Genomic DNA, 12540 nt, shown 5'->3' with positions numbered 1-12540 from the left:
AGTGTCTTCCTGGCTGAAGAGTCATCATCGCTCCATAGAAGCTAGAGTGTGGCCCCGTGTTTCTCCCTAACAGTCTCATGTTTTTCCGTGGGCCTTGCCCTCAGGAGAAGAGCACAGTGCTCTCCCCATTGTGTGAGGGCAGGGGATGGCAAGTACCAGGTGAGGGCCTGGGAGTACCTCACTTTAGCCTTGGTTTATGCCATGCTGCTGATGTGAAACTGTGTGTCTGCCTTCGCTAGGGCGAGAGCTGATGACATTGCTGTGCTGTGACCAGCTGCTTTTGCTCTCTGGGACATACCTCTAGAATTTGGTGATCTCTGTCAAGCCTAAAGGTTTCCAAGCCATCACATTTAACTCACACAAGTGTCCATCTATGCTTAGACAGACCACAGAGTTAATCTCAGGCAAATACCCTTCAGCGGAGGAAGGCCCTGGAGCCTGTAGGACTTGGACATATGCATTAGACATCATCCTGATCCCTGTCTTAAGCTTTGAATATGAGTTTTAATATCCCTGCCAACATTTACGTTAATAATAACTATTATAACTGTGGTTTGACCTTGTTCCTCATGTTCTCCATCCTCTCTTTGCCCCGTTTAGGTTAAAGACTACCTAAATTTATTCATGGAATAAAGTCACACTGTGGGGAAAGGTATTCTTTTTTATCACTGATTTATAAGTTGCCACATTTTAATTTAGAGCTGGCACTTGAGAGTGTGTAACCCACCACAGTACCACCCCATCATCATCTCCCACCACCCTAAGCATGCGACAACACTGGCAATCCTTGAAAATGAAAATAAATAAAAGTACCTGGAGCCATTTCTGCCCGGTGAGTTGCTCAGGTGTTTCTTTGACAGGGGCTGTTTCCTCCTTTTATCTAGGCTGGTAAAGGCAACTGTTGAGCCACCCCTTATATAGCAGGGGGTCTGTTTAAAATGTATATATGTGTTCATGATCACAACAACATCTCTATATCTTCTCCATGCATAAATGTACAAGTGTTCACAATGGTGCTACCTAATTGTAGTCATTTATACATAGATGTAAAGGTTGGGGAGGTTGTTTGCCTAGAGGTGAAATCAGTGCTGAATGATTTCGCCATATTCTGCTATTTGTTGCACATAAAAGTTTCCTGATCATTGGAAGACCCGTCCCAAATCAGATCAGGGCTTCTACACAGTGGAATTTGCTGTGTCCACCTGATTCTCCTGCCTGGCTCTGCAGCCTTGGCCTGCAGTCAACAGGGCTCACAGGCCAGTCTGGGAGACTTCTGAATTAAAGCAAGTGGGATGTTTTCCCCTTTATTGTTAGTGGGGGTAGAACTGGATGGATGTTATATGAATCCTATTACTGCCAAGTAATTTCTTTCACTTTCTACCAAAATTTCAGCAAATAGTTTTGCTGAGCTGGTTTGCTACAGGTGTGACAAAGAGCTTTCACACCCAAGTGCTTGTTTGGGTGCCGGCCTGCCCATGGCAAATCCAGATGCCAGAGCACTGGGAGGTCTCTCACACCCTCGGCTGGACAAGGCTATGAGAAGATCTGGATATGAGTGTCCTGCTCTTGCTGAGATGCAAACGTGAAGTATCTCTGGATGAAGTAGAGGGCTGGTGTGGGAAGGTGGAGGGGACAGGGAAGACGAGACGTCACAGCACACCTATCCCTGCTTTTGAGCAAAACAAGACAACCTGGGAGGGGCAACTCCAGGGTGGGCTTAAAAGGACTTTTCCTCCTTGTAAGGCACCACCTGCCCCAAACCACCTTGTTTTGTCCTATTGTCTGGGGTTCAGGGGTGGGGATTTGGCTCCCCCGGCCCTGCGTTTGCTGTGCTACCCTGGTGTGGCTTCGGTTCCCGAGAGGCAGCAGCATCACCGGGGCAGCTGGAGCAGAGGGTGCAAGGGCTGGTTAATAAACATGCCGGGGAGAGCGCGGTCTGTTCCGAGAAGCCCCTGGGTGTTTGCTCCCTGGAGTCATGGTGGTGTTGCAGAGTAAATGTCAGTCCCTAGAGAAGAGGGAACAGTGGGTCCTGCAGCTATCAGGTGTCCTGTCACCCAATAGCCAGCAACATCTGGGTGTGTTTTTCTACTCCAGATCGTGTTTAAATATGTCAATATTTGTCAGAGACGAGCAGAGCAGCAGGCACCCCAGCCCAGCACAGGCTCTGCTGCCTGTTGATGATGATGCTCGACCATGCAGCGAGATTGGTAACAGCACCTTGCACCCGAGTCCTGCTCATCACTTGCTGCCCTGCTGCCTCTCTAGCTCTGGCGCTAAATCAACATTTTTTATTTTGCAGTCAAGCACAGAGATGCCAGGATGATCCAGGCTGTGTAGTGCCCCCGAGGCTTGCTTTGTCCCGGATCATCTCTGGGCATTCAATGAGGCAGAAGCATCGTGGAGAAGGCAGTGCGTGACTCTGAAATGCTGGGCTGGGCAAACACACGCCACTGGCAGAATTACAGTTGCATAAGCAGCTCTCAAATATCAGCTTGGCGTTTTTCTAGCTTTCAAATGCCTGCATTTGCCACCCAAAGTAGCATCTCATAAAGCAGCTTGACAGTCTCTAATTCTCAAGTTCCTTTTCTTTTTTGAAAGAGTCAAAACCCCCTCAATTCTCTTCAGGGTGGTCCTGTGTACACTTATCTTACCCTGAGCATCACCAGCACCATCTAAACAAGTGAAGCCACTTTCCCTGCAGGCGTGTGTGCTCCTCAGTCCTCCTGAACCCCTCAGCCTGGGCTGGTTGTGTGGAGACGACCTTCCCAGGCTGATGAGCGAGCTGCAACCAGGGAATCCGGACCGAGGAGCCAGCTGCTGGCCCAGGCTCTGCACTTCGGTGGGCAGTGACATAGTTGACGGAGGTTTTGTGTGACGGTTGACAACCTCTGCTAGCTCACTGCTTGGAAGGTAAATATTCATTTTCAGATTGAATTGATGGTTTTACTGACTGGAACCAGAACTGCTAAGTGTCACAGAAGCCGTTTCTAAAGATGAAGCTGAAGAGGTCCAGCTCTGTAACCCAGGCTGCCTGGCCATCGTGCTGATGGTAGGGATACAGATCAGGACAAAATACAGAGTATGGACTGTATATACTGAAATATATTTATTTACATTAAATGCATTTTAAATACAAACCTAACTCAATATAGAATCAAAAAAAAACCCCTATCTCTAGGATCCCTAGGAACTAGTCTAAGCATTTAAAATAAAAGACTCACACTACAGAAATACTTATTTGCTTCAGACATTTTAAAGCCCTGGGTTAAAGAGGGTGGCCAAGCGGCAGAGCAGAACTGGGGTCGCTGAAACTGCTTTTGACACCAGTGGCTTCCTCTCCAGGTGCAAACAGCAGATTCTCCTTATTTTTGTATGATTCAGTTAAGTCAGTTGAGCAAGTTGTTTATGCCGAGCTGAGAAAGCGGTTGGGAACTGGGAAGGTCAGAAAATTTGCTTTCGTATTGCATTTCATAACTAAAAACAAGGGCTTGAGAGATGAGCTCTGCTAGTACTAAAGTCTTGGCAAACATGGAAACCAGGAACAGCCAGTTCGCTTCTCTCCCTGTAAATACTCCTTTCTCTAATCAATTTTATAAGTAAAACATGTTTAAGTAACATTTATATACATGTGCATGCAACTAATTTGGGATAGTTTTATTTAACTAGTAAAAATCAACCTTAAAATGCTGGTTTTGTGCTATTTAAATTGAATACCAGTTTTCCATGAAAGTGGTTTACTACTAAACAAGAACCGTCCTGTTCCCTGCTGAAAAGCCCTGTTTGCTCACGATTTTGCCCTCCCTTTTCTGCCGGCTGTTTTGGGAAGCAGAGCGGTCCTGTCGTCCTCTCCTTGGGGCCTGAAATGTGGTGAGCTGCAGGGGTGCAGGGGCCTTGGCCTCTCCAGGGAGGACAGACTTTCAGCCCCAAGGTCCTTGTCACCCCCTTGTCCTGCCAAACCCCAAACCCACCACGCTGAGCTAGCCATGCCTCTGCAGCCCCCCCGAGCGCTGGCTTTGGGTGCCCAGCCAGCCCTGAGCCCCATCACCCACACAGCTGCTGCAGCCATGCCAAAATCGTTTTTATTAACAAAACCAATTAGTGCCGCTCAGCTCCTCTCCAGATGTTTTTTGGTTTCTCTTGTGAGACCAGATGTTGCCGGGAGCAGAGGTCCTGGCTCTGGGCCCTGTTCTGCTTGGGATCCTGGCGATGGTCTTTGTCTCTCATCCCCAGCTGATGTCCTGGGGCCGCAGACCCCCTGTGCGTGCTCAGCGAGAGCTTCCAGGAGAGCCCCATGGCTGCTCTTGGCTTTACATCCCTGCCCACGCTCAGGGCCCTGACCAGGCGAAGTTTGGTTTCTAGCTGAGATAGACCCATGAAAAACTGCTCCTTATTTCCAGGGCATCCCACTGACACTGGCACCAGGGGTATGGGACACCCTTGGACTGGGCTCAGCAGGATGGAGCAGGATGTGAAGTTACCCATTACCTTTATTAGAACTTGAAAAAGCACTTGGACATTTGTATCCCACAATTTACATCTTTCCCATAGGTTCTGAGGTGGGATGTGCCCCTCACCATGGGGACGTCCTTGTGACATGGGCCAGGTCTTGCTTGGAGAGGAGTAAGACTTGTGCAAGACCCTCTGGGTGAGAGATGCCTCTCCAGGTTTTTCTGTAGTCTTTGTGGAGAAAGAGGTGATTTTGTAGGATCCTTCATCTCAGACAACTGGCAGCTTGGCCTGCTGGAGATGTCTGTGGCTTGAAAGCTAAACAGTGGCTCAAAATCCACTTCTCGTAACACCCACATGGTGCTGCTCACCTTGGCTCCTCTGCCAGGGCTGCAGTGGGGTCTTGCAGCACAGAGAGTGATCACGCCTCATCCTCTCCTTCCCAGGGATGGTGGGGCTGGAGAAGACCTGCCACCCACCCTGGTACTTCCATTGCACTAACCATGCAGGAGCTCAGCACCGTGGTGTGGGGCTGCCTGGGGTTTGGGGCCAGTTTGCTACCAGGGGACTTGCAGGCGGCTTCTAATTTCTACGTAGGCTTTAGGGGTTCATCAGCGGGGCGGTGAGAGCGACAACCGTGGCAGGGCAGCCTCGGTGGGCACAGCCCAGACACGACAAAGCGAGCACCCGAGCTCTGCGCGAGGCTGCTGAAGGTGGTTGCAGCCCAGGATCCAGGGGTCCGTCAGAGCCGTGGTCCAGGGCAGGAGCAGGGGCCTGTCCCCGCGGGTGCCGGCAGGGTGCTGGCAGAGAGCCATGCCACCGGTGCCGGCCTGGTGGTGGGTGCAGGACCCCTCACTCTTCACCTGGGTGCTCCCCAACTGTCCACTTGGCTTTCACATCCCGGAAAGGAGTGATGTCCTCATAGGTGGCCATCTGCTCCACCTCCAGGCCCTGCACCAAGAAGAAGGAGGTTGAGATACATGAGGGGGACCGTGGTTCCATCCACAGTGGTTCTATCTGCAGCGGGGTTCCATCCCCTTAGGACCCCCCAAGGGGACCCATCTCCAGGCTATTCCCCTAGAGACCAGGGCAGCTTCTGAGAGGGGAGAAGATGGAGATAGGGGCCTAGATGTGCTCAGAGCTTGGCTTGGTTTTATGAGCAGCTCTTTCCGGCTGTTGTGCAATGGGCACTTGAAAGGAAGATGCCCTGATGCACCCTGCAAGGGTTGGTGGTCCCTAGCAGACACCCAGCAAGGGCACAACTGGCTATTTCAAGACTCAGGTTGATACTACAGAGGTACTTTATAATTATTGCAGCATTACCTCATAGGTGTGGTCCTCCTCTGGGCTTTCCTTGCCTTCACCCTATGGAGAGGAGAGTCACAGGTTGTCAGCATCCACCAGGATCCCCCCTCCCCTGTCCCCAGCTTTGTTCCCCCAAGCCAGGTCCCACCACTTCCACAGGCAAATCCGCAGAGGCCCACACACTGGTTTAGGTGCTTATTTTCCCACTTCAGCTGGACATGCCCCCATGAAACAGCCCCAAACCCAGTGCCTGCCCATCCCCATCCCTGGAAGTGACCTGCCCAGGATGTAGGACACTGCTGTGAGCATGGCAACGGCGAAGCTGGGGACATCCCCACTGCTGGAGACACTATCACTTACTTTATCTAGTAAGAGGAGCATGGGGACACTGATGAAGATGACAAGCAGGATGGACTGGATGATGATGATGGCATCTTTCAGGGTGTTCCTGCTCTGGACCTGCTGGATGTTACTGTGACCTGGGAGCAGAAGCACAGGAAGGGCCCCATGTCCCACCTCTGTGCCAGGCTCCTGGGGAATGGGGATGAGCATGGCATGGGCAGAGGTTTGTGTGTCAGTGAGAGCAGAAGAGGGGGTACCAGGGTGACATGCCCTCCCCCTTGGGAGAGACCAGAGCATTTCAAACTGTCCCTGGGTTTGGCATCAGGGACCAGCTCTGGGTTGAGACACCTTGGGCAGGACCCATCACTAATCAGGATCAGGAAAAATCTGATTCATTAGGGGGATGAAGTCCCTGGGATATGTTTCTGAGGGATGGACATAGCAAGGCAAACTGGGAAAGGTTGTCCTGCTGCTTGGTGTCTGACAAGAAGCAAAGAAACCTCTGAAGTGGCAGGAGCATCTACAGTTGTATCTGAAGGGGTCTCACCAGTATGGGGAGAGGTGGGTGCACAGGAGCATGATGTGGCATTCATATGGAGGGGGAAAAGGTGAGGGAAGGAAAAAGAGCATCTGCTCGGGTACATGTAGGATGGGGAGCTCCCACTCACCCATGACTCGGAGCTCTGTCCCGCACAAGTGCGGCCGCTTCTTCTCTGACGTGAGGTTCTTGCTGTCACACACGTAGATGCCGTTGTCATTGTAGGTGATCCTGAAGATGGTGAAGTTGATGAATTTGTCTTTCCTCTCGATGCTGTAGCGAGAGGTGTTCTGATCCAGCTCGTAGAGGTCATCACTGTCCTCTGCTGCTTTGTACCATTGCATACTCTGGGGCTCCCAGGAGTAGCAGATGAAGTGGACGGGCATGTTCTTCTTGGCCTCCACGTAGCGTGGCTGTTGCAGCACCATGGGGCACTCGGTGCCTGCCAGGGGACAAAGGTGGTCATGGCAAGCAAGGACCTGACACCCAGTAAGCATCAGAAAAATAGTCATTCCCATGAGACCTCCCAGCATGTCCCAAATCAAGAGCTTTCAATTCTCATGGATTATACCGATTTTGAGCATTCAGCTTTGTTTTGGTGAATCATCACTGTCTGGGGGTAGAAATCAGAGACTTTTATTGAAAACATGCTTTTAATGAAAACTCCAATTTTCTATGAAAACTCCAATTTTCTATGAGAATAGCTTCCCACTGCTGTTCCCACTCCTCTGTACGTGTGTATGTCTTGTTAGTCTCAGCTTGAAAATTACAGCCTGTGCTGGCACACACCAGCCCTCGCTAGGACAGACCCATCTCCCCAGCTGGCTTCTCTCATACTTCCACATTTTTTGCATTTTGCTGTATTTTGTATTTTTGCCTGTGTTTTGGTGCCAGAGCTGGTGAGTTTGAGGGCTTGTTTGGGTTGCAGAGTTTATGCTTAATACTCCGTGAGTGGGAATGGCACCAGCGCTGTGTGCATGAGCCCAGTGCCTGGCCCCAAGGCATGGCTTGTTCATGCAATGTGCTCTGCAGACACAGAGGAAAAATGTGTGTGTGCTTAGGAAAGACAAAACAGATCCGGCTTTGCAGAGGGAGACCAAGGTGCAGGTCTGGGGAAATGTCGTGGAGGAGGCCACAGACTTGGAATTGCCTTTGTGATGGAGAAGACCTGTGGGTGATGGGACATCTCCAGCTCTGCAGGGAACCGGCACCTTCGTGGCATAGCCAGTGGGGATGGGAGGGACCCCAGGGATGCAGGTAGGGAAAGAGCCCAAAGAGTCCGGTGGGTCTGAGATTACCTGTGTTGTTCGTGGTGCTGTTCTTGTCTGCTGAGATCCCACCTGCAAGACAGGAGAAGGACCCTGAGGTGGTGGCCAAGAGCCCATGTAGGACAAGCCCATGTGGGATGTGCCATGTGGGATGGCACGTAGTGTGGGTCCTTCGTGCCCACTCCGTGTGGGATGGAGTGCTTGGGAGCATCAGCCAGAGCCCCACTCCGAGGATGTGGGGCAGCACAGATTTGGGTGCAAACCCTTCTATTTCTATCCCATCTCCTGAATCTTCTCTCACTAAGCTGCTTTCTCGTTGACATCCCAGTGAAACCTGCCCTCACTATTAATATCCCCCTAGGCTGGCACCTCTCAGAAGGGCTCCAGACAGACTCGTGCCTCTTTATTTACACTTTCCATTTTCTGAATCAAACAGAAACACTATCCCTGCAGGGGCTTCCCTGGGTGTGGAGATCTGTGATGGCCAGGGGGGTTCTCAGACCCCCGGACCATGCAGGCCCCAGGACGAGGTCTGGATGGAGCCATGGGACCTGCAATGCAGTGCAGGAAGTGGGGTGAGGTGGGGACCCACCAGTACCCATGGGTGCCCCTGCCCGCAGCTCCAGTGCCCCTGTGCCTCAGTTCCTCTTGCTGCAGCTGGGCAGGAAGCACCAGCCCTGTTTACTGCACCGCTTCAGTGCCCAGCTCCATCCGCTTGACGAATAATCGCCAAACCCTGTGGTGGGGAAGCTGGCATGGAGGTGGGGGCTGCACCACCTCCTAGAACATTGGGGCAGCTGCAAAACTCCCCACAGAAAAGGAGGAATAATAATAATAATAATAATAATAAGGATGAAAGTTCAATTCCTTAGGCAGATCTTTGTCCTGAGCCTTGCCGCCCTGCTGCAGACCTTCCTGCCCCGAGCAGCAGCCTGGCAGGGACCTCTTGGCTCAGCTGTGCGCTCCTCTCCCTGCCCCAGACACACTTCTAGGTCCATGCTGCCTGTTCAGCTCCAGAACCTACATCTCTGCAGGCAAACTCTCCTCTCCAGCCTCATTTCATTTTTTACTGAGATGGGGAGAGGTGTCCTGTCCGTGCTGTGCACTGGGTACATGTCCCTGCTGCCTGTGATCCTGCTGGACAGCCAGGACACAGAGCACAAGGCTTTTCTCTCCATGTTTTGTTGGTGTTTCTAAATGAAGGCCAGGCTGGTCCCTCACCCTGAAAGTCCTCACACCCCTTAAAGCCAAGATTTCCATTGCAACCATGGGTGGGCTGAGCTTCCCCTCTCCTCCCTCAAAGCCACCAGGAGAGCCAGGATGAAACCCTGTGACCTCAGATCTGTGCTGAACTTGAGTGGCCACCCAATGGAAACCTTTAAATGCCCTTTCTCCTGAGGGCACAGGTTTCCTCAACTAAAGGTGGGATCTACTGCAGGATTTATGTGTGTCCCTGCACCAAGAGGTGTTGGAAGGGGAGAGGAGCTATGTCCTGAGTTTAGCTGTTGCTTCCCCATGGGGATGCAAAGGGGAACAGCACAGGGATGTTCACACAGGGCCCACAAATCACCACCAAAAGCCTTTTTCCTGTCATTTCTCCCTTGCTCCCAGGCAGCAAACCCCATGGAGCAAAGGGACGTGTCTTGGCCACGGCCTCAGCAATGTGCTGACCCTATCCTCAGGGCTCTGAGAGCAATAAATGATAAAAAACCCAAAACAATCCTTCTTTCCTGCCACCTGCAACCACAGCTGGACATGCTCTGCACCTGCTTGGCACGGGGCTCCTGGCAAAACCAGCCAGCCAGCTGAGAAATTGTCTCACCTCTGTGCCCCTCCCTGCACCCCAAGGGCAAGCAAAACCCAAAACCCGAGGCAGGCGTCGAACCCCAAGCCCCTGTGGGTCCTCCCTGGCTCTGTTGTGCCTGGGGCTGGCTTCCTGTACAAAGCAGGATTGAGACTGGTGATTGCAAAGTTTAAAACTAATCCATTTAAAGCCAGACCTAGGTGAAGTCCCTCACTGCGCTGAGCAAGGGATGCATGCTGGCACATTGCCTGGGTGTGCGTTTCTTTGCTCTGAAATGCAAAGCCTGTGTTTGACACCTACCTGTAACCAGGGCCATCAGCCAGAGTTTCACCAGGAGCACCCAGAGCCTTGTGCAAAGATCAGCCATCTTTCGCCGCAAAGGGCTGGGAAAAATCCAGTCTTTGGCCTTTGCTTCTGCAAAACACAGCGGTTGCTCCAACCGGCTTGGCGTCCGTACCTAAAAATGGCAAAGCTGCTGCTACACGAGACGGCCCCTTTCCTGCTCATGTAAATCCTCCCCAGTGGGGATTTTCCCCTCAGAGCTGGTTTTGAATGCAGCGCAGACGCTGGGGCGGCCGGTGCCTGTGCCCTGGGCACTGTCCAACCTTGTGTCTCCGGGCTGTGCTGGTCATGGTGGTGTTATTTGATGGAGGTGGCCACAACTGGCGTGGGTCTGCACCAGAACTGGACATGAGCCCATCGACAAAGCACTCAGTAATGTTAAACCTGACCTGAGCACAGGGGATGTGTCCAGGGAATGGGATGGAACCACCCAAACTGCCACATCCCTGGGGGAGTAGCGGATGGGGCCCCCAGGGTTGTACCCCAGCTCCACAGGAGTGTGGGCAGATTCCCCCCAGTTTAGCTCTGCAGGGGATGGTCAGGGGCTGATTCTGGCCGAGCTGCAACAGCAGGAACGCTGTGGGAAGAGATGTTTGTGGGGTTTCTCCTTCACCTTGCTCATTGTGAGGTGCAGTGGGATTGATCCCCCAGCTCCTGTCCCCAGCATCCCAGAGGGTCCCTGCAGCTGCCCTTCTAGGGAAGGGTCAAATCTAGAAAAGAAGATAGATGGTCAAAACAAGGTTTCACCTCCCTTGGTGCCAGCCATACCATCTCCTTCACCCTCTGTTTGACATGACCAAGACCCTCCTCCATGAATCCTTTGGAGACAACGATTCCCTGGGGAAGCATAACATGGCACAACATGGTGAGCTCTGTCCCCCTTTGCTCTGATGCAGAAATATGGTTTCCCTCCATGCCGTGCCCTCCGGCTGCTGTGTGTTACCCACTGAATGCAAGCACTGAACTGTAACTCCATGTGAAAAACACCTTTGGGTACTTTTGCCAGTAGTGTTGGTCCCCAGTGTCTCTGCCTGGGGCCTCCCCAGCCTTTACCTTCTGCAGGTTTGGTGGGTTTTTTGCTGGTTCTGAGCATCTGGTGGCTGCAGGGAACCGGCCTGAGCTTCATCTTTTATGTGAGGGGACATGAAGCAAGAAATAAAGGTTTTCAGAGAAAGACTGTCACCAGGAGGGAAAGAGAGATGGTGGGAGAGGTACCTTCTCCTGGTAGAGCAGACAGGTCATGCCATGCATGGTGCTGTACGTTAGGGCTGTGCTGCTGAGTCCCTGCTGCCATCACCTCTGGTCTTGCTGGAAAAGCACAGCCTGGCTGTGACATCCTGGGGATGCCCATGTGCTCGGCAGGCACTGGAGGGATTTTTATCAGCTTCTGGGGTTGAAGATTGGAGCTGTGATGAGCGAGGCAGGGATGCTGGAGGTGTCTGGGAAAGCCCCATAAGGCAAAACCAGGAGCAGGGCACAAACTACAGAGTGTTCACAGTGACGGTGGCCAAATTACCCCTCTGTGCTGCCTGCAGGCTCCCAGACAGACACAGACCTGCTCTAGAGGGGCTCGATCTCCCTTTAAAGTCCCCTGTGCTTGCAGTACTCGGTGGCATGGGATGTAAGGAGATCTGATGGTCTCATGGAGAGGGTCCCGCATCCCCATGTCTCTTCCCCTGGGCCACCCTGAGTCCCCAGCCCGCAGCACATGGCCAGACCATGCTCTGTGGGCAGAGCAGAGCCCCTGCCAGGCTGCTCATTCTTCCCCGGCCCATTCCTATTCATCAGGGCTTGGGTTTCACTGCTATCTTTTCCCTTGCTGTGGGAGGACAGGGATGGTGGGTTGTGCCACCTCCTCCTTCCAGCCTGCGTGGTACCATGATGCTCTCAACTTGAATTACACCAGCGCTGGGACGAGCTGTTCCAGAGAGAGTGAAAACACAGTGGCAAGGCTGTGCTGTGGCCCTTGGGGACGTCAGCAGGTCCCGGAGGCGGCTCCTCCTCCAGCCACACATTGACGCAGAAACCTCCTTCGCCCACCGCTGCCCTCTCCCCATGATGCTGAACTGCTCTCATGTGACCGATGGGGCAGGTTTGGCCCCACAGACCCTGGCATGGGGCAGCTTGGGGGTCTGCACCTCCTCCAGGCCCACCTCTCTCTTTGGTTGAACCTGCAGCAGCATCTCCTATACCTCCTAGAGCCAGGGCTCACCGCTGTGAGGCACCAGGGACGCCAGGGAACTTGTTCATGAGCAGAGCAGAGGCTCTGGGGTCTAGGCTGGGTCAGAGGTGCCAGGGGGAGGCAACCCAGGGGGTCTTTTGCGCAGGATGGGAACACCAGGTCTTGCTCAGCGTGGCAGGTCCAGCCAAGGACATGAACAGGGGCTCCCCATATCTGCCCTGGAGCAAGGGGAGGGGGCATTTACCTCTCTCAGGGGCAGGGAAAACATTTTTTCCCTCAAACACATGCCAACACATTTGATATCATAATAATA

The 12540-nt window shown here is 52.7% G+C and overlaps 1 protein-coding gene across 1 annotated transcript; it reads right to left on the bottom strand.

Annotated features, from left to right (window-relative positions):
* Window positions 1-5280: 5280 nt before the first annotated feature.
* CD79B (CD79b molecule) lies at window positions 5281-10070 on the bottom strand. Its single transcript, XM_074926975.1, has 6 exons — window positions 10004-10070; window positions 7930-7971; window positions 6762-7073; window positions 6112-6230; window positions 5770-5811; window positions 5281-5397 (listed from the first exon to the last, which is right to left on the bottom strand). The coding sequence occupies exons 1-6, from the start codon at window positions 10068-10070 to the stop codon at window positions 5299-5301; spliced, it is 681 nt and encodes a 226-aa protein (XP_074783076.1). The 3' UTR covers window positions 5281-5298.
* Window positions 10071-12540: the final 2470 nt, after the last annotated feature.

This window comes from Athene noctua, chromosome 25 (assembly GCF_965140245.1).
Source record: "Athene noctua chromosome 25, bAthNoc1.hap1.1, whole genome shotgun sequence".
Taxonomy (NCBI): Eukaryota; Metazoa; Chordata; class Aves; order Strigiformes; family Strigidae; genus Athene; species Athene noctua.
The sequence above is the reverse complement of the archived record's forward strand: the minus strand, read 5'-3'. Positions and strand labels throughout refer to the sequence as shown.

Coding starts and splice junctions, on each gene's coding strand:
- CD79B (XM_074926975.1), bottom strand. CDS start 10,070: ATGGCTGATCTTTGCACAAGGCTCTGGGTGCTCCTGGTGAAACTCTGG. Junction 7,972..10,003: donor GCTGATGGCCCTGGTTACAG/GTAGGTGTCAAA, acceptor CCTGTCTTGCAG/GTGGGATCTCAGCAGACAAG. Junction 6,231..6,761: donor GACAGAGCTCCGAGTCATGG/GTGAGTGGGAGC, acceptor TTCTGCTCCCAG/GTCACAGTAACATCCAGCAG.